At 37.6% G+C, this 20,603-nt stretch overlaps 1 protein-coding gene across 1 annotated transcript in view; it reads right to left on the bottom strand.

Annotated features, from left to right (window-relative positions):
- TTN (titin) overlaps window positions 1-20,603 on the bottom strand; it is a 271,430-nt gene that overhangs the window by 241,800 nt on the left and 9,027 nt on the right. Inside the window, exons 7-27 of the mRNA XM_087435440.1 lie at window positions 17,712-18,042; window positions 17,192-17,344; window positions 16,381-16,515; window positions 14,970-15,101; window positions 13,619-13,753; window positions 12,866-13,003; window positions 12,246-12,383; window positions 8,754-9,047; window positions 8,526-8,648; window positions 7,055-7,336; window positions 6,768-6,833; window positions 5,785-6,043; window positions 5,527-5,590; window positions 5,196-5,411; window positions 4,085-4,227; window positions 2,907-3,112; window positions 2,132-2,365; window positions 1,775-2,019; window positions 619-875; window positions 338-502; window positions 71-239 (exon numbers count right to left, since the gene is read on the bottom strand). Of these exons, the coding sequence (XP_087291566.1) occupies window positions 71-239; window positions 338-502; window positions 619-875; window positions 1,775-2,019; window positions 2,132-2,365; window positions 2,907-3,112; window positions 4,085-4,227; window positions 5,196-5,411; window positions 5,527-5,590; window positions 5,785-6,043; window positions 6,768-6,833; window positions 7,055-7,336; window positions 8,526-8,648; window positions 8,754-9,047; window positions 12,246-12,383; window positions 12,866-13,003; window positions 13,619-13,753; window positions 14,970-15,101; window positions 16,381-16,515; window positions 17,192-17,344; window positions 17,712-18,042 (3,885 nt within the window). The remainder of the gene's footprint in view (window positions 1-70; window positions 240-337; window positions 503-618; window positions 876-1,774; window positions 2,020-2,131; window positions 2,366-2,906; window positions 3,113-4,084; window positions 4,228-5,195; window positions 5,412-5,526; window positions 5,591-5,784; window positions 6,044-6,767; window positions 6,834-7,054; window positions 7,337-8,525; window positions 8,649-8,753; window positions 9,048-12,245; window positions 12,384-12,865; window positions 13,004-13,618; window positions 13,754-14,969; window positions 15,102-16,380; window positions 16,516-17,191; window positions 17,345-17,711; window positions 18,043-20,603) is intronic.

A 20,603-nucleotide genomic window follows, 5' to 3' on the forward strand; every position in this document is an offset into this window, starting at 1 on the left:
GTAGTTGTTGCTTCCTTGGTTATTGGATTTGTATAAAGAGCTTACTTTTATTATTCTGAAGCAAACTTACCTGATTTTTGGATATTTATGAGGTACAATGATGTCACTGTTTTTCAACCATACAATGTCAGGGTTGGGGTTACCCGTAGCTCTGACTTTCATTTCAAGTCGGGAACCTTCCCTTACATTGATATTTTTCAATTTTTCCACAAACACTGGTTTTACCTGATGTTCCACAGCTGAAAGAGAAAGGTCATGATTTAGAGTGAATAGGACTGAAATACCTGTTTATAATCCAAGTGCTAAGGAATTTCATTTTTATTTTAAGAGCAAATACCTTCCACAGTTAAAGTCACTGAAATTGAAGATCTGCCTGCCCTGTTTTGGGCAACCACAGTCCATTCCCCAGAATCACTGGGTGCTGCAGGGACAATAATCAGTGATTGGGTGCCATCTTCTTTAACAACTACTTTATGGGTATAGTCATTCACAATTTGCTCGCCTAGCAAAAAATAAGTAAAAAAGAAAAGATGTTAAAACAGTTTTTAAAAATTGTTGGACACACGTATAAGCTTATTTTTGTGTGTAATGATTTGTGAGCAAAAACGTCATATTTACCATCATGAAACCAGAAGGTCTCTGGCATAGGTCTACCCACAACCTTCAAGTCAAATCTGGCAGTTTGCCCCTCTAGACACTTGAAAGAAGCAGGTTTTAACACGAAGACTGGCTTATACAGTCTCTCAAGTTGTGACTCATCTGTTTCCTCCAGCCTACGTCCAGGGGACATTCTGGCAGGTGACATCCGTGCAGGGGACATCCGTGCAGGAGACATGCGTATAGGAGATCTACTCACTGAACGTGGAGAGACAGATCTGAAAAACAAAAGCAAACCAGAATATTTTCATGAGGCATAGAGAAAACTCAGCAAAATAAGCAAAGCTTTTTGTGTCTTGTTCATTAATGTTATTTTAGAAATTACTTCTTGTATATATTAGAAGGCACCTCAACCTCACCAAAATCCAAAATGTAATACAGTATTATTGTCCCCCCAAAATATATTTTTCATATATCTTCAATCTCAGTCAGTAGTCATTCAACACAGCCAGGTACCCAGCCTCCAAATCCTTAATGCTGTCTGTCCCCCAGCACCTTGATTTAATTAGTCACCACACCTTTTTGATTTAACTACCAAAACATTGCAATAAATGCTGGTTGGTTAAATAAACCAATGAATAAATTTATGGGAAAAGAAAAATATACTTCTTTATTCAAGAGGAGGAAAAAAATAGAAATTATATTTGAAAAAAACCAAAATCCTATCTATACACTGCAGCCAGACTGGCTTGGATTAGATTTCAAGTGCTGGCACCACTACCTACAGGGTGGGTGAACTAAGGCAATTTTCATGGGATCACAGAAACTCAGTGTTCCCACGTCCAAAATAGTAATAATAATCCTGATGCTGCAGGGTTGTTGTGTAAATTCAGAATAACTTCTATAAAATCAGGTGTTAAATATACAAGAACTTTTGTTACATTAGCTATAGCACTTGCAAAATGAATAGTATGCTACATTAATGAAAATGCTGTGCTCATCTTACATAGGGGTATGAAATAAAAACTCTTGGCAATCATCGATATTGCAAATAGCAAGTTTCTGTGTTATCTCAGCCTTCAATTTTTTTCCCCTACACAATAGCAATATGCTACTGGGATATTTGGTGTTTTACACAATTTAAATACTAATCAACTCAAATTATTATGACTCTTACCTGATTCTGCTCACTGGCTCTGGTGTGGGTATGTAAGTCGGAGCACCAAGTGGTGCAGCAGGCTCCACATACAATTTCCCTGAGCAGATTGCATTTCCTTTAATATTGCTGGCAAATGCAGTATAGATGCCTTCATCTTCTGGAAGAACAACAGGTATGCGCAGACTAGCTCTGCCGTCTTGTAGAAAATCCATTTGGTACCTCTCTCCGTGTTTGATGCGCTTGCCATCTTTGTACCATGCAATCTGCAAATAATATCATGCATATATGAACAAAATTTAGATAAAATAGTTATATATTGTAACCTATTTGTGTCTTTATTGTAGCATGGAGATATGATAAGTGTTTATATTTTACCTTGGGTAATGGATATCCAGACATCTTGCAATGAAAAGTAACACCCATCCCCTCAAGAATTCTATAATTCTTGACTCGCAATTCAAATCCTGATTCAATGGCTTCAGAATCAGAAATGTCAACTGCCATCTTTTCTTCTCCATCTTCTTCAAGAAGTTCTTCTAATGTAGTCTTTATTATTCTGTATTCAATTTCTTTAATAAGTCTCTCTTCAAAGGAAGAAATGTGGAATTCCTATGTAGTAAAAAAGATAGTTTGTTAAAAAGATATACCCTCACTGATAGAAATTCTTTAAGAGTATTGGTTTCAGAAAAAAGGGTTGATTAGTTTTTAACTGGGAGAAAAATTTAAAAGGCTTTTTTGTTTGTTTTGTTTTTAATCTGCATTACAGTCATCTTTGCCAGCTCATGCTGTAGCATCTTGGGTCAATGGTGTTCTAAAAGTATGGGTTACATTTGAGATGTTCACCCTACAGATGAAGGGATCTTGGTGGTAATGAACTTGGTCGTGCTAATATTTGTCTTTTCCTGCATACATAATCTCTATTTCTAAAGTCATATTTTGTTGCATATATGCAATCCCTATTTCTAAAGTCATATTTGCAATATGTCATGAAGATGAAGGAAATTTGTCAGCAGTGAACCTGGACCTACTGGTAGTAGTCTAACCCTGACCCCATGACTTGAAAGTGAAAATATCAAACAAAAAGAGGGGTATTGTGGGAGGAAAGTGTAATTTATGAAATGGTTCACTTGGTCATTATTTTTGTACTCACCTTGTCTTCTACAAAAGTTCTGACCATTACAGTATCTTTGGCCATTTTCTTCCTAATTAAGGCTTGTTCTTTTTCATACTCTTTTTCATACTCAGGGTATAGAAATCCAGGTGCCATTTCTCCAACTTTAGGTTCTTGCACGAATGCAGTCACTTGCGTCTGGTAAAGCATTTCTTGCTGGGACTTCATCAGTGACTCATAATCAGCTAGGAGTTAAGAACATAAGTTACTTTTTACGTTCTTACGAAAAAGCCTTCACACCACTGTTCATTCAGGCAAGCCCTACACTAGGGAAAGTTGATAACAAAAGCCAGATTTTCCAAATTTTACTATCAAAGTGCTCAATAGATATTTATTAGATTGAATTTCAAAACCAAACTTACACTAACAAGTCAAATCAGCCACTACTACTGTAGAAAGAATTTTATATTAGCACTCAGTCCTTTGGGATCTATCCTAGAGCTCTTCCCAATCTGCTGTGTGACTTTTGGCAATTCATTTACCTTCCTGGGTCTTGAGTGATTTTTCTGCTAAATGAGGATAATATCATAACTTTCTCTAAGGGGTGTTGTGCAGATCAAGTGAGACAGAGTGTGTGATGGTCCACTGTAAACGTGAGCAACTAAGCAAAGATAATGGCGACCACAGATACATTTTGTTTGGCCTGAATGCTATTACATTTTTTTTTTTCAAATTACTTATGAATATTGAAAATCCTGATTTCCAGCTTTTATGTAAAATATCAGAAGCCCTAGCAATATTGAGCTTGGTACATGTGTGTACCAGGCAACAACACATTAGAGGTGAGGTGCTACTGCCTCCTTGAGGCAGGGCATATACTCTCCAGTTTGCATTTGTCTTCATTGCACTCACTAGTGTCATCTGCGTGAATCTGGAAGGCAACTGGATTTAGAATTCCTGCAACTTCAAAGGCATAATATGCCTAGAAATGGATGCACCAAATAGAAACTATTGCCAGAACTTCAGAAGTTTAACACCAGTATGGTTTTTGAGGCTATGTGGTCTAAAACATATCCCTTACGGCTGAAGGCAAGATAAGGACAGAGCCAGCATCAGACTCGGGATACTGCCACAGGCCTTTTGACAAACACATGCCACTGCCACTTCCCTGCATTTCTGTTCTTATGCACATAGGAAATGCTTAGAGTTGCACTTACCTTCTTCAAGCAAGGAGGCAGATGCAGAAGTTTCTCCATGCTTATTACGAATAACAATAGTGTATTCTCCAGCATCATCAGCAAATGTCATCGAAATCACCAGTCTGCACTCACCGGTTTGTATATTGTAACTCACTTTGTATCTTTATGGAAATGAACAAACAAAAAATTCAGTCATAAATAACCCTTAGGTGAGCAGAATAACCCTTATGTGGATCTGTGGTATAAAATTCAATGATCCTAAACATGTGACTAATCTCCAAAATATAATAAAAAATTGCTGAAAATTGAGGAAAATGCATGGACATGAGTAATGGAGGCCAAACAACTTACAATTTTCATTTTAAATAATGTTCATATATTCTTTAAAATAAATAATAGAATATAATACGACTAGAATCAACCATATGGAAATAAGGGCTTCAGTATTTACGTTGGGAAATGATGAGGTCATTTAAACACTTAGGTATTTTCTCTTTGTTTATTAGTTTGTTCATTTTTTCATTTGAAGATTAAATTAATATCAAAACAATAAATTCCTTTAAAATATTTCAGTATGAAGCATCTGGTACACTATATTTCTTCTTATTAAGATATGATAGCAACATTTTTAGATAATCATATTCAGATTATTATTCCTTTTTGTTTTAAGTTGCAGGAAATTCAAAGCTAAATTTTATATTCAATTGAAACAAATTTATTAGCATAGATTTTCATGTATAACTAGCTTTCTTCTTCATTGCATGAGCCTTATTCTTTTACCTATTAGTGACTTCATTACTATGTATTTTTACTAAAAGTTGTCTCAGATCTTTTCTGGAAGAACATGTGTGTGTGTGCATTCGTGTGTAAAAATTCACATTTTCTCTATTTCATTAGCACTATAAATGAATCAAACTAGAATATAAAGAAATATATCTTCCATCCACCTTTGTTTCTCCATAAGACTTTGTACAAAAATGTGAAAATATCTCAAACACACCATGAAGGCTCCGTAATGGAAGAGCCTATATTTGGGGGCTGGTGAGGTAAGTAAATTCTACTTCTCTCTAGGCTTCATATACATATCTTACAAAAGATAGAGAACTCTATCATTCAGCCATCAAAATACCTGTATCCGCTGGTTAGAGGAACCCCAGATTTTTTCCAGTAGACATGGGGCTTTGGGTTGCCGCCAACTTGGCATTCAAACACAATGCTCCCTCCTTCCACCAGTTTCTGGACCACTGGTTTTGTAATAAAGAAAGGAGCCGAAGGTTCTCCGGGCCCTGTTATTTCCTCTGTGATGCTGGTATCAGTCATTATCACATCTCTTGACTCCACAAAGCTGGAAAGAGAATTCCCTTCACATTAGCTTCTGGATTGCAACTTGCCAATACTAAAGGGACTGAAAAATCAAAACTGTACTATAAAGAAAGCTCATTAGCAAATGAATGTCTTACCGTTTCTCTTCTGTGGTAACTTTCTCAGCCACAGCTGTTGTTTCCTTTTCAAACTCTTCCGATGCTAGAAAAAGACAGAAGTTTCTCATTTAAGTCAAGTGACCTCTGATTAGCATGACAGTTAAGTTGACCCCATAATTTACTCCCCAATTCCAAAAGGGAATATCATTACAAGGTATGTGGAAACCATATTGTGGAAAGAAGTGACCATAAGAGTGATGGCACGTGTGGAAGGACAGAGGCGGTGCGGCCACTAACCCTGCACAGCTAGATAGCAGGATGTGCTGACGGTCCCAGCTTCGTTCACAGCACTGCAAGTAAATTGCCCGCTGTCTTCCGCAAAGGCTTCGCGGATCATAAGACGAGCAATTCCACTCTGGAAGGTTATCTGGAAGTCAATGGAACTTTCTATTTGGTAGTCTTCTCTGTACCATGTCACTTTTGGGGATGGGTATCCAGAGATGTGGCACTCCAAGGTGACAGATTCACCTTCTATGACAGTCACATTTTTTAAGCCCTGAAGAGAGACGAAAAGGATCTATTGGTACAAGGGCATATTCATTAATCATCTCTATACATTATAACAAATGTGGGGGTTTGAGCTTGCACATTCTAATTGCTGTAAAATGGTTTTTTAAGATCAGGACTCTAGAAATATTAGTAAAGAGACTCCTTTGGAAATTGGAATATCCCCAATTTGAAAGAAACGTAAGGCATTTCCAAGTTCGTAAGGTGGAACTACTACCACACAATGGGACAATTCTGTACCCTCTGTTATTCTCACATATTCACATCCCAACAAAGTTTGAAGACTCAGCAGCAAATGCTGCCTCTTCAACAAAGTTTCCAGGCTATCCGCAACTGGAGGTAATCTACCCTTTCTCTGGCTCTTCCCTCTGTTGAGGTGATCATCACATTCTATATATTATTATGCCTGTTTATGTATATTTTCTCTCTCAGTAAGACAAAGATTTCAAAGAGGGCTGTATTGGGCCTTATATCTCCATAGCTCTGGCAATAATGTCTTACACATAATGGAAACTCATTAAATCTGTAGAATACATGACTGACGGTTGCCCACAGAATTCCCCCTTTTCCTTACCAAATGGTGTATGGTCTTAAAGTTAGTATTTGTAGACTCACTAAGACCATTTCCCAGTTTGAGAAACTGATCTTTGCAAACATATATTAAAATTATTTGACCAGGACGCCTATGGTCCAACACTATCAACTTTACTTACCGAGACCAAAGTTGGTGGAGTAACAGGGATTTCAACAGGTGCAGGTACTCTTGCTGTTTCTGTTACCTGCAATTTACACAAAGGATGTAACAAAATGCCCAGGAAGTCAGAGGAAATCTCATAAACTCCTAGCACGTGCAAGATTATAAAAATAATTTGAGAAAAAGAGCTCTGACCTACACCATGCTCAATAAAATTAAGTCTGGGCATGGTAGAGGAGAAAGGCAAGCGCCTGGCCCTGCTTGATGGGAATGGATCAAGAAACAGCATGCAATCTGGTGACCAACCTTGACTTCACGCCCATGCAGTACTTCCAAGTGCTCTTCACGGATGGTCTCAGCAGCGATGCTCACCCCTACTTCCTTTTTCACTTCAATGCCAGCTTGACTCTTGTAAGTCTCTGGTGTGTCAGCGAAGGGGAACTGGGGCGAGGGGGTGGGCTCTGCTCTCACTCTGGTCTCAGCAGGCTTCACTGTGGGTGCCTTCACTGATTTGGTGATCTTCTGAGCAGGAGATGTGGCTGACAACTCTTTTTGTAATGTGGCAATAGCACTACCAGCTATTGATGCCTATGGAAACGAAGTCAGAAAATAAAGTCAGTTTATTGTCATCCGAGTCATCATTCAAAAGTGCTTCACCGCTAGTATGCCTACGGTGAGTCGGAGTCTATTTTCTATATGGTCCATTGTTTAATGTTCTCATTATTACTCTTACAGTTAATGAAAAGTCAGTGAGAGATAAGCCAGTTATAAAGTTCATTGCCATTCCCGCCAGTCTGTAAAATATATTTGAAAATATCTTTCTTAGAGTTATATTAAGAGCTCCTTATTTTATGCTCTCATCATAAAGGGACTGAGGGTCTTCTAAAGCTCACTTGTGAATTTTCACTTAACCATCCCAAAAATAGTACAGTGGGAAATTAAAAAATACCACAGTGGGAAATTTAAAATCAAGAAATTATTAAGATACTTGGTAAATTCCTAAGAATTATTTAAAAATAGCACATTTAGGTTTAGCCACAAATCTTTGTGAAAGGTCCAGAAACATATTTTAAAGTCTTCCTTATTGTTTTTATTCTCTTGTTAACTATGCTTATTTGGTTTCAATAGTAATTTGGTACTATCCCAAACACAGCTATTAAATGTACCTTACAATTCTTTGAAGGCACATAACGTTTGGTTTCTATGTCTTGGGTGTGTATTATAAGAACAATAGCGACTTGAGGGTTATTACATGCTTCAGTTTGCTAAGGTTTTTATATATATTATCTTGCCCCAGATGACAGAGCTAATAAAGGGCAGAGCTAGGACACTAATTCAGGGTTGTGTGATTCCACAATTCAACCAACCACCCCACAAGATGCCCTCTCCCTCTTGCTATGTGGATATACAAATATACGATTTCTCAACGTCTGTCTTTATTATTGATATACATTCTCAGTTCAGTCACTCTGAAATGTCTCACAGCATAAGAAAAACGAAACTGTGTAATACACCACCCATTACAACGTGTGAAACGGAGAGAAGCTTGTACAGGTTTGCATCTTCTCAGAGTTGTAAGATAACCACCTGCTACTCTAGGGTCACCCTGCTGGGCAGGTTTCAGAATTTTAGGGACCTCTGAGTCCACCATGAATGCAAACAGACGTCACCAAAAAGAGGCCCACATTGACCTATGCCAAAGATACTCCACATCACACACTAGATACTTATATCCTTTGAGCTAAACATTTCTTTGTCATGCTTTTTAACTTCTTACCTCATATCCATGATCTGTCTTAGGAACAGAAATTTTTGAAACGGTAAAGTGAGGGCTTGCTGTGCGGGGGCGTTTATCCACATGGACTAATCTTTCAGTTGTTAGATCTGTAGTTTTCTTGATCTGCATTGAAATGAAACTCAGTAATACCACTGTTCACCAGATGACCACAGCAGTTAAGCTTGCTTTCCCGTGAATAGGGTGAAAAATCAGTGGGTACAGACTCACCTGTGATGATATGTGCATTCCCATTTGATCAGTAGTTGTGACACGAGTCTCAGAAGGAACTTGGATTACTCTAGGCTTGACTGCTTTAGGGACAACGTGGGGTTCTGAGGCGGGACGCTGGGGATGCTCAGCTACCTTTGTGGCAGAAACATGCTCCTTATATCCATATTCCAAAGTGGTCTGCTGAGTGTATGATTCTTCCAGGTGCCCGGGCTCTCTGGGCTCTCTAACACGGGCCTGGTCGACTGCAGCAACAACTGTTGCTACAGCTTCTGCCTTTTTCCCAACGTCCACCTGGAGACAAGGTTTCCAGAATTAATACATAGTATTGCCAAAGTCAGGCTGGGACATCTCCTCCTAGGATCATCAAGGACAGACAAATGCCTAAAGGCATGATAGGCAGATGGCACTCATGTTATACAGCTATGCTAATGTATCCAGAAATGTAACTCAGAAATGCATTAGGAACTTAATATTTCATTGGTTATTATAATGTATAGACATCTAGTCACATACACTCTATATATACCTGCTTAATTAGATGAGACATTAAATCCTACAGACACAGCATAGGACAACACAAGATGTATACAAAATAGTAAGGAGATTTTGAGTTTTTCTAGTCTTTTGTCTGAGACAAGTGGTCCATTAGCACTTGGGAAATCAGAACTTTGGGGCTGGTTATCTTCATTGATTATTTTTATTATCTTGTCAATCATTTAGTCTGTTGTTGACACAACGATGACGACAATAAAAATGCACTCAAATACTGTCATAGTGCCATCCAGAAAAATCAGTTGCTAGAGTTGTACACTTGCATGCAAATTTGAGATAACACAAAAGCTCATAACACACAGTGAGCATATTAATTTACTTACAGTTCCCTAGGGATAAGACTTTTTTAATCTATTAGAAAATATCTTTCTTAAAACATGTGAATGAAGATATTGTGATTAAAATGAAAGTGTTATCATATTTGGATCCAAGAGAACAACCTTTCACAGTGAAGTTCAATTTTCTTTCATTATTACTGGGAATAATGAAATTTCTTTCATTATTAAAGTGAATAGTAATGAAACTTCTTTCATTATTAAAGTGAAGAAGGAAACAGAAATGTTGTTTTCTCATTTCCACGAATCTGATTAACATAAATGGGAACACAGTCTGCAAAGATGTTTCTCTTTTAAAGAGAGCAAACTAGCTCATATGGCTTACATGTTATGATTCTAGGCAATACTTGGAAATAGCGTATTGTAAACATCACATCACCATGTCCATCAGTGCTCTTTGAAAGTAATGCTGGAATATTTTATTAATGTCCAATTTTCTTTTCTGTTGCTGTAAATAGAATCTAGATTGCATCTGAAATGTTTTTCAAGTACTCTACCTGTATATCTGTTAAAATTATTATCTGAACCATTTAAGAGATAAATGAGGGTTTTTTGAGATGGAATTGGGTCTTTAGTGATCATGGGCTTCAGCCAGTGCTTCCTTCTAGGAAGCCACAATCTAACCTGCCTTGAAAGATTGAAACACCATCTTCACTTTAGATTGCCTTTTAGAAGAAACTGTTAAACATATGTGAGGCTTAGGTAAGTTAAATTTATTCATCTGTTTATTTGTTTCTTTTTTTAACCATATAGGCCATTAGTTGACTTTGATTTTATAGATGTTTTAAAGTGTGAACATCTTCTACAGATAACACAAATATAGTAGAGTGATTGCGCTTACGTTATATCTCATTTGAAACTTTCAACCCACCTACTAGGTAGTCAGGTTGAGTTTTAATTTTATTTATTTTAAGGATGAGAAAACTCATCCTTGTTGTCATTTGCCAACTGAAATATACAAATCTTGTTCTTAATTTAAAACTTATGCAAAAAGAGAATCTTAATTAGAACAGGATATGTTAAATTGGGGAAGCATCTATGTATTTTTTCCTGAGTTAATGAATATCAAATCCACATACATATGCTGTTTGGACAACCACAAATAAGTACTCGATGCTGATAGCTGCTTTTGTTTCTTAGTGGATTCTCACATCCCTCATATTTTTGGAACCTAGATAAGCAGAAAGAGGAATAGGAGACTCCAACTCATACCAGTTAAAGGCTGAGAATTAACTTAGGAGACACACAAAAAAAGTGTTATTTAATCTGGCTTTTCACAACTAGAAATGCTAACTGTTCCACTGGAGAAACTGGACTGAATCTAATCATCTCTAATGTTTTGTTGATCAGCTAAGCAATTAAATGGAACACTAGGAGCACAATGACTCATGATGGATGAAAAGTTATGAGAGCTGATGATGAAATGGGATGAAACAACACTTTTCACCTCCACAGCATCTGTTTTCATCTCCTCACAAAAAAGATGTATTTGTTCTTGCTTAATAGCAAATCCTTCTCTAGTCCTTGGCAGTGTGGCTGGTTCAGTAGATTTTGAAGTGGTTACTATTAATTTGGGTATAGATATTTTCTCAGCTTCCATTCTTATCTAATTTTTAACAACAAAAATAAGATAGTCAAATTTAGGTGATTCAGAACAAACACAAATTTAAAAATAATCACTCAAGAAGTATGTTATATATTAGAATTTCTGTCATCGACGAGATTTCTGAAAGGCTAAGATGCCATTCAATATTAGACTTGGGTAAATGTTTAAAAAGTTGATCTTAAATCACGTCTTAGGCAAAAAACAAAGATGTAAAGATAGAAAAAACATTGAGGGAAATATAGACAGGATTCAGCCATGACACTAAAGAAATTGAAAAGTACTGTATTTCCAAATGCTATAGTAGCAATAAATACGAAAATTATGTAGATAGCTCATTTGAGGTAAATGACAGAGTCATGGGAAGTAAATTAATTCATGGAAATTTCATAGCCACAAATAGATGCTACTAATAAACTTTTCGTGGCTTATGTGTATTTATTTTGGTTAGATAATTCCTTCTCTAGATTTTAATATCGCATCTTGTTTAGCTTTAGCGGAAATTACTACAGCAGGCACTATAATTTTCTCAGCTTCTTTTCTCATCTGATATTTGCAGGGGGAAAAAAGATAAAGTTTCATATGAAGAAAATTATGGGTAATTTCCTGAAATAAGTCCATACTTTACAACATAATATACTGAGTTTATGACCCCCTGAAAACATACATCTTCTTGACAGTAGGTAAGATTCATCATTTACTTATACATTTGTTTATGTTCATGAAGTACCTTAAAATTAGCCTGCATGCAATTTCAATCATTAACTTCTGAAGAATTTCTACGTTAATAATAAAAATGGAAAATAATAGTGAAGAGATCAGTGGGGAAAGGAATATGTAGTAATATTAACAATAATAAATAATTTGACTTTTTAGCTTTCAATTGTTTAATCATCTAAAAAATAAATTAGGTTAAAAGTGTCTCATAATAAGAAATTCTGAGATTTGGTGTTAATGTATTATAATAGGGGATTTCACACTCGGAAGAGCAATCGTCACCTTTTCATGAGTAACTTGGATTTGTTCTTGTCTAGTAGCCATTCCTTCTCTAGTTTTCAGTATTGTTTCTTGTTCTTTGGCTTTAGCAGTCGCAACTGCTATTGTAGACAAGGCAGTTTTCTCAGCTTCCTTTCTCATCTGATTTTTACAGTAAAATCAAGGTTTAAATGTACAGGGCTTCAGGCACACACGCTATGACCCTTCCCCCGCTCTTAGTGGGGATGCAAAATGAAGTTATTCAGGGTTAACTACATAGGAAAGTTAACTTTCACTTGGCAATGTTTGCATATACTGACTGGGAATCACAAAACTTAGAAATGTTAACTATTAAAAAAAAGTCCAGATGATTCCATATATTGCTTTTAAAAAATCAGGCTAAAAATGCTAACGTTCATGCAAAGAATAACGGTGAATAAAATGAATTACAAATGTTACAGACTGATGAAAATCAAATGTGCAGAAAAAATTAATAGTCAGAAGTCACACATGTACCACTTTGGTTTTAGTTTGGGATTCAAAAAGGAAAATACAGATTAATAATTCATACCACATCGTAGTTAATGGCTTACTAGAAATTAGTTTAAGGATGAATTTTTCCCATCTCAAATATCTGTATTCACCTTTTCCTGAGTTATTTGAACTTGCTCTCTTTTGGTAGTGATGCCTTCTCTAGTTCTTGATACTAAATCTTGTTCTTTGACTTTGGGTGGGGCAACTATGACTTTAGGTACCACTGTTTTCCTAGTTTCTTTCATTATCTGGTCATATGATAAAAAAGAAATGAGAAAACGGTCGTTAAATTTCATACAGCCTCTAATAAAAGAAACAAGTCAAAACTGAGAAAGTAAGCAAATTTCTTCCTATTCAGGGACATTTTAATCACACTTGAATATATCATTTGAGGTACTTTGATCACCCATACTGTTTCACTGGTAACAGCATCAAAATAAGTCTAGTCTAAAAGAAAAAATGTGATTAGCAATAAAGAATATAGGATGCATTTCTCTTTCTCACATTATTCTTATTACAATCTATAGGAAATTCCAGTAGAGCCATAAATAACATATAATATTGCATTTTATCAATAGACTTGTACACTGGAGTCTTCAATAGGAAAATATTAAATATTAAAGTGAATTATAATACCATATTAGTAACAGTCCAAAGAAAGTCCAAAAGTTAGGAATGAAACGTGGCAGTGAAAGCTAGAAAGAGAGGTGGCAAAAGGGCATGAGAGATTTTGAAGGTTTCTATCTGAGTTATAAGAAGAGGAGGAGGTGAAAAAGTGATGATTAAGACCCATGATGGAAATGTAGGTGGCTTGCAAATGAAACGATACAAGAGTGCATTTCACACCAGCAGGAAGCCGTCACCTTTTCGTGAGTTATGTGCATTTGATCTTGTTGTGTGGCAATTTCTTCTGGAGCTCCCAGGGTTGTTTCTAGTTTTGTGGACTCTGCAGTGGCAACTACCACTATGGACGCAGCTGTCTCAGCTTTCTGTCTTATCTGATTTTCAGAGTAAGATAAACATTTGAGTTTCAAAAGGCACAAAAGAAATGGCAAGATATCCTTGCAACATTCGGGAGAATACAGAATGCTTAATGGTGAGAGAGAAAATATCACATTTCCACTTTAAGGGCCTACATTGGTGTCTAAAACACAGAACTTTTTTTTGTTTTCCTGAAGAATGGGCTTCTTTTCTGCCCACCTGCCGCTTAGCAATTTGTCCTAGAAACCGAAAAGGTCTCATCTTTGAGACATGTTGATATGTTAGTGCCAGTGAGCGACTACTGGCAAATGGCTGGAAAACTATAGTCAGCTGAACTTGCCAGTCACCAGCATTGCAATGGCAACAGGGATTTCTATGCCTTTGATTATGCCACGTATGGTTCTTGTGCATTCAAAGTCTCTCACTCACTACCAGGAGAGGGAAATTCACCCAACAGCCTTTGACTAGCCTTTTAAGTACACAGTGTTCTCAGTAGGACCTTTTTTAAAAAGTAGCTCTGGGATCAGCAAAGAGCTGAGATGAAGAGAGGTGAGCACAGGTGCCCCCCTGAACACGAAAGAAATCAAAATAGATGCTTCTTTCCTGACACCTTAAGGCTTGATTTCACACATGGGAGAGAAGTGGATTTTGGTGACATTGAGGTTGTTCCCACATGGCTCTATGGCACAAAAAGAGCCAATGCTTCCAGGTCACTGTTTATCAACCGTAATTAGGGCACTTTCGAAGTACTGATCTTCCCTGACATCCAGAATTTCCTCACTTTCCCTTGATGCTTAGTTGGAGCGTTCGCAGCTGGTGTGTGCCTGTGTGTGTGCGTGCACGCATGTGTCTTACAACTATGTAGTTTGTGTGTTACACTCTAAGTGACTGAGGATTCAGCTATGCATAGAAAATCGGACTATACCAGTGGGTAACTGGACTGGGGTGATATCTATCTTCCATTTAATAATCTTCTAGAAATGTCGTAGATGTGCCCCAAAGTGTTCTAATAAATAGACAATCTCACCACAACTGATCAAATGAGTGGAAAATTGTGCAATGAGAACAGAATTTCCATCATGAAAGAGTTTCAATACTCAACATAGAGAAACCAAAAAGAAAATACACACATAAGACTCCTCCATTTAGAGGTTTTGGTTTTAGGGTGCATACAGCTGGCTGGAACGGGATATTTGTGAACAAACTACAAGGTATTTACAAAATGGGACTTACCTTCTCTTGAGTTATTTGTTTCTGTTCTTGTTTTGTAGTAATTTCTCCCGTAATTCTAGTTTCTTGTTCTTTGGCTTTAGCTGCGGAAATTACTACTTTTGGTACAAATGCTTTTTCAGTTTCTTTTCTTATCTGAAATGAATGATAAAAACAAAACCTTATTATCTCCTGATCTCTAATGGAAGTAACATAATGTTTGTTAAATATAACAAAATGGGACTTTGAAAGAAAGAATATCACTAAATAAAATCAATCTTCTCATTTTCATTAATATGACCATGCTCTTTCTCTGCCTAAACCATAAGTTATGCTGCTTAGAGAAAAAAAATTGGATTCAACTCTGTTTACTTTGAATCAGAGAGTTGCCGTCTTCTTGGAAAAGACTTCCAATTTTGATAAATGGATATATGGCAATATTATTCTACGCCACTCTGTCATCTAAAGGTGATCTTAGAGCATAGGATATTAGAATGAAAGGCCTTAGAAGTAATTTTGTATGACTCTTTTATTTTATATATGAGAAATCAAGTATAGACAATTTATAATCTGCATTTATATGATATTTTTGCTTTGAAAATTTTCCTAAATATTATGATGGTTTGGAACATCAAGACTTACTTTTCTAAAATTGAGACATTATGGGGAGAAAAGTTTTGTACATATCGCAGGCAAATGTTTTCCAAATCCTTAACCCACTGAAGGATGCTGTGTTTGGATCTGGACTGCTAAGGTATGTGGGGAGGACAGTTTTCCCCATTTGCCTCTTTGCCATTCTCAGACATCATCACTGAAATTCAGGATCTCAGCGTTGAAAGAGACTTGAAAGTTCATCATCTCAAACCACCTACTGACAGCTGGCTCCACTGGCCAACAGCCCTACCAATTGGCCATTTCTAATCTGTACTTGAATGCCTCCAATCATCGGGCTGTCTTTTTCACTTTTTCTGGTCATCTGACCTACAAAGGCCATGCTGTCCATCCCACTTCAAATCCATATTCGAATGTTCTCCTAAGGAGTTAGAGAGCAGTTGCTAAGCTATGTTTAAAGCAATGTGTGTTCGGTGTTCTTTTCCACTCTTCCCTGTTCCTATCTCAGCATCTACTTCTTCCTGGTTTTACCTTCCCCACAGTCACATGTTAGTTAGTGCATCCCCAGATCAATGTAGATGAGAGCCCTGTTTCTACCCCCAGTTAGTGTTCACAGAGGTCCCTTTTGTCTACACAATGGAAGCATTTGGTGACTCTAAGGGACTTTGGTATCCAGTACCCAGGAATACACAGATACAAGGAGATCTTTTTAGTGCGATAACAACCATGTTGCCCAAGAAACAACACCCTTCACAGTAAACATTATTATATGCATTGACACAGGTAATAACAACAATAATTTCACATCAAAAACCATTTTCACCTGTTCATGAGTTACGTGCACCTGCTCTTGTTTTGTCGTAATTACTTCTCTGGTTCTTTTTAGTTCTTGTTCCTTGGCTTTATCGGCGGCCACTACTACTTTAGTTACAGCAATCTTCTCTGCCTCCTTTCTTATCTGATTTTCATGGGAAAAGGAAAGAAATAGGTTAATGCTCCTTGTAGAAAAAGTTACAATAATAAATCAGGATGAAGACAAATGTCACACAAGAGAGGATAAGGAGGAAAGCTAGAGTGATTTCAAACTATAACAAAATCTATTCAAATAGGAGATGGGAAATTATCCCGGATTTATAACACTTTTCAGCCATGAATCTAGTGTCACATTTGTTTTGAGAAAAGTAAAAGCAAAAGTCTTTGGGGGAAGCTTAGAGAAAGGTAATGTCGGCCCTGAAACAACGGTTTCCGTGCCTGGGTCTTGGAGCGACTGAGCTCTGGATTTGACGGGTCTGGATCCCCAGCACTGACTGCACACACATCCCTCTTGTTCAGCTGACCTTCCCGGCCACCCTTTGCCTGACTCAACCCAGAGGCACCTTGTTACTTTGACTACCTTGTCTATCTCCTGTACTGACTTTCTGAGAGTTAACTCTTGCCTGCCTACCTGCCTGATATAGAACCGGTACTTATGGTATTCCCATCTTGAACAGCTTTGGTATCTCAGACCACCTTTTGCCCACAAAGTCCTAAAAGTCTGGGCCATGTTGGGCTCTGTGCTGTCCTCAAATAGGTTTGTGCATTGGCTCATCACGGGGTCTCTGCATGCAGAGCCCAGCTGCACAGCGCACGTGTACCTGTTCTTCAGCAGGTTGGATGTGCACAGCAGTCGTGGTTGTCCTCTGAGCAGTCTGCTCTACAGCACTGATAACTGGTTCTCTCACTCTGGCCATATCAACAGCAGCAACAACGGTCGCAACAGCTGCACTTTTGTCAGTTTCTTGTTTCACCTGGATTGGAAATAACCAAGTATATTACTTTTTAAAATGACACGCCCAGTAGAAGATACAAGAACACAATGGAAACTGAGCTACCTACAGTAAAATAGACATGTGCATAACCATTTATCATTGCCAAGAGAGTTATAGTATGTGTCATTAAAACCTGTATTGTATGCAAACCTCAGATTGGAGTCTTTATCCCAACTAAAAATGCTTTTACAAAGCATGAGCCAAATTTGGTCTTCAGTTTCCATTACATTCTTAAGTTTGTATGCTTTCCCCTCCAACCTATACAGACTGAGCTCATGGCAGGATTCTGGTCGGAGACACCAGACGTGAAAGAAAGGAAAATGAAACCAGGCAGCTCTGACAGTACCTCTGCAGCACCAGTGGTGACGGCCCCTGCAGCGAAGGCGGCGCCGGCCGACACTCTGGCAGCAGCGCCCGCAGCTCCGCTGATGGTCACTTGCTCCTGAATCCCGTATCTCCCTTCCCATCTCTCCTCTGTCCTGATCTGAGTAGCACTTGTCACCATGGTTTCTCTCATCTCAGCCTCAGTTGAGGCCACATAGCCCTCTTGCTTCCAAGGAGGAGGCACTTCGGCACCTGGGGCCAGGGTGGGTGTCTGAGTCTTACGGACGAGTAACGGAGACTTAACAGATCTGATGGGCGACGTGGAGATCTGACGTGCCGCCGGAGACACGGACCTGAAAACCAACCACAGAGGTCAGGAGCGCCAAGATGAGGAAGTCTCCGGGTCATCAGATTTGAATAATGGAAGGAAAATCTGGCAGTATGTAATTTATAAGACAGAGTTTTAAAGTGTGTGCCTCTATAACCTATTCAGAGGGCAAAAAACGTACTTGAAAGTAATTTGTTTTAAATGTCAGTGAGCCCTATTCTTATCTGCTGTAACTCTGTAAGAGAATCAGACTTCATTCTACGCTAAAGAATTCTGTGCCCTGCCCCACCTTCTCACATTAAAAAATTAAGACAGCAGAAGGTGCTTCCTTAAAATACCGCCGAAGAGGAGCCAGCCCCATGGCATAGTGGTTAAGTTCCAAGCTCTCCACTTCAGTGGCCCGGGTTCGTGGGCCAGGATCCCAGGCACGGACCTACACCACTCGTCAGCCACACTGTGGCAGTGACCCATGTACAAACTAGAGGAGGATTGGCACAGATGTTAGCTCAGGGCTGATCTTCTTCACCAAAAAAAAAAAAAGGAAAAGAAGAACAGCCAAAGAAAGGACGTGGCAAATACGGTAATCATAACTCTAAACGTCTGTGGACTTCCAGTTCTGGCGGACAAGGACATGTCAAATAGGTATTAAACGAAGAAAGGTTTCTGTAATCAAAATGCTTGTGCAACTCTAGACTAAACAAATTAAAGCATTTTTTTTTTTCTGCAGGACTTCCCACAGTCTTCACCATGTGCATACGCCTTGTGAATCTCCAGGCTAGAAGGAAGCTTCCTCGTATCTCTTTTTGCGGAACTTTTTTGGGTATAGGCTGTACAACGCACTTTGGAAACTGCCATGCGGGTCAAGGTGTGTGGACAGCTCTTTTTAACTTCCTCCGCATTTGTTTACCCTCATCCTCATTGTATTGTACCCTGGACTTCTTTTAAATATCCTTAGCGTTACTGTGGGAACTGGGTCATTCGAAATCTAAGGATTCTATAGTTTCTTATTAAATTGGTAAAGTGGCTTCTTCCAAAATAGTTTTCATTGCTTTTTAAGTATGTCCAAAGTGTAATAGCATCAGTTGAAGAATCTGGGTGCTAAATTCTGGCATTTATAGCCAAAAAAGACAGTTTCTGATCTATAGCAATAATTCTAAGGGTTGGTCAACTATCATAAGAGAAAATTTTTTGGAGCTAATTTAACTCTTAATCAACAGAGTTTATACATTTTTCCCTCTTGGTGGCAGTATTGCCTTATCACTGCATTTAACTACTTGAGCACATAGGAAAATGTTTATAAATGTATTCTGGCACTACATATTTAACTTATACTGATCATAAATGAAATGATTATTCTAATTAATGATCAAGGTTGCTATTTTCTCTAAATTACAGAGTTTCATGAATATTAACAGTTTCATGAAGAATTGTTTAATTATTTTCTTAAAGAACGATTTTTTGTGAAAATCATTTTACATTTTATAAATGAAGTTGTAATCAAACTAAAGGGAGATCTAGGGGACATGTCTCTATTTTGAAAGTGACTGCCTTAGAAATATAACAAAGACCAGTTTAGAATCATGCAGGGTCTACATCAATTGAGGAAAAGCAAAGTGACTTGTACTTCCAAGTTTCAGCCTGTGCCTTGTTCTTGCTGCATCTAGTAAAGTGGAAATAATTCAAAAAGAGTTAAAGACATGATTAGCATGACGAGTGATTAGCAGCAGGTTGCAGGTAAGCCCATAACTGTGAAAATCAATGTAATTTAAGTCATTATAGGAAGGTGCTTATTTCTGCTCTTACAATAAAAAAAAAATCACCTCGTCACAGCTAGATACAATGCACCTTTTTCAATGAAATATGTTTGCCTTACTCTATGACAAAAATCCAGATTAAACCATGAGACATTTTAGGAAGCAGTCTATCTTGGATGACCATTATTTTCTCCACAAATTGGTATTTTTATTTCTTAATTATTTTAAAGCAAATTTGGAGGGCTAAGTAATTGTTATTAATGAAATCCCAGAACTGCTAAAACAGTCAAAATGCTCCAGGGAACGAGGGAAGCTCTGTAATTCTAAATGACCCTTAGTCTTGGATTAAAAATACAGTGAGGTTGTTATCTCCCCCAGAAATTGAATTTGGCTTGTGTTGTGAGTTCATGGTGTGCAAACTTGGAGGTAGCCTGAGACAGAACATTTTTTTTATTTGATAGCTAGACATGTTTTTAACACTGAGCTTTTTGTTCAAGGCTTTATATTAGTTTGTGCTAATACCTTTAACTTTTTAAGTGGCTCATATAATAAAGATTGGAAGATATCTACCATTTTTTCATATATTTATTGGTTATTTATATTGCTTCTTATGTGAAGAGGTGGTCTTCTGTCCATTTTTTTTATTTGCGTTGCTTGTTTTTTCCTTTAAAAATTAATCTGCAGAAGCTTTTTAAATACATTTGGTATATTAGTTCTTTGTCTGTCGTAAGTGTTGCAAACATTTCCCCCCAGCTCTACTGTTTGCAATTTGTTTCTTTATGGGGTCTTATCCAGCATCAACATGTACAGTTGTGTAGGTTATACACTCTTT

This window comes from Ceratotherium simum, chromosome 9 (assembly GCF_057802395.1).
Source record: "Ceratotherium simum simum isolate JZ-2026a chromosome 9, ASM5780239v1, whole genome shotgun sequence".
Lineage (NCBI taxonomy): Eukaryota > Metazoa > Chordata > Mammalia > Perissodactyla > Rhinocerotidae > Ceratotherium > Ceratotherium simum.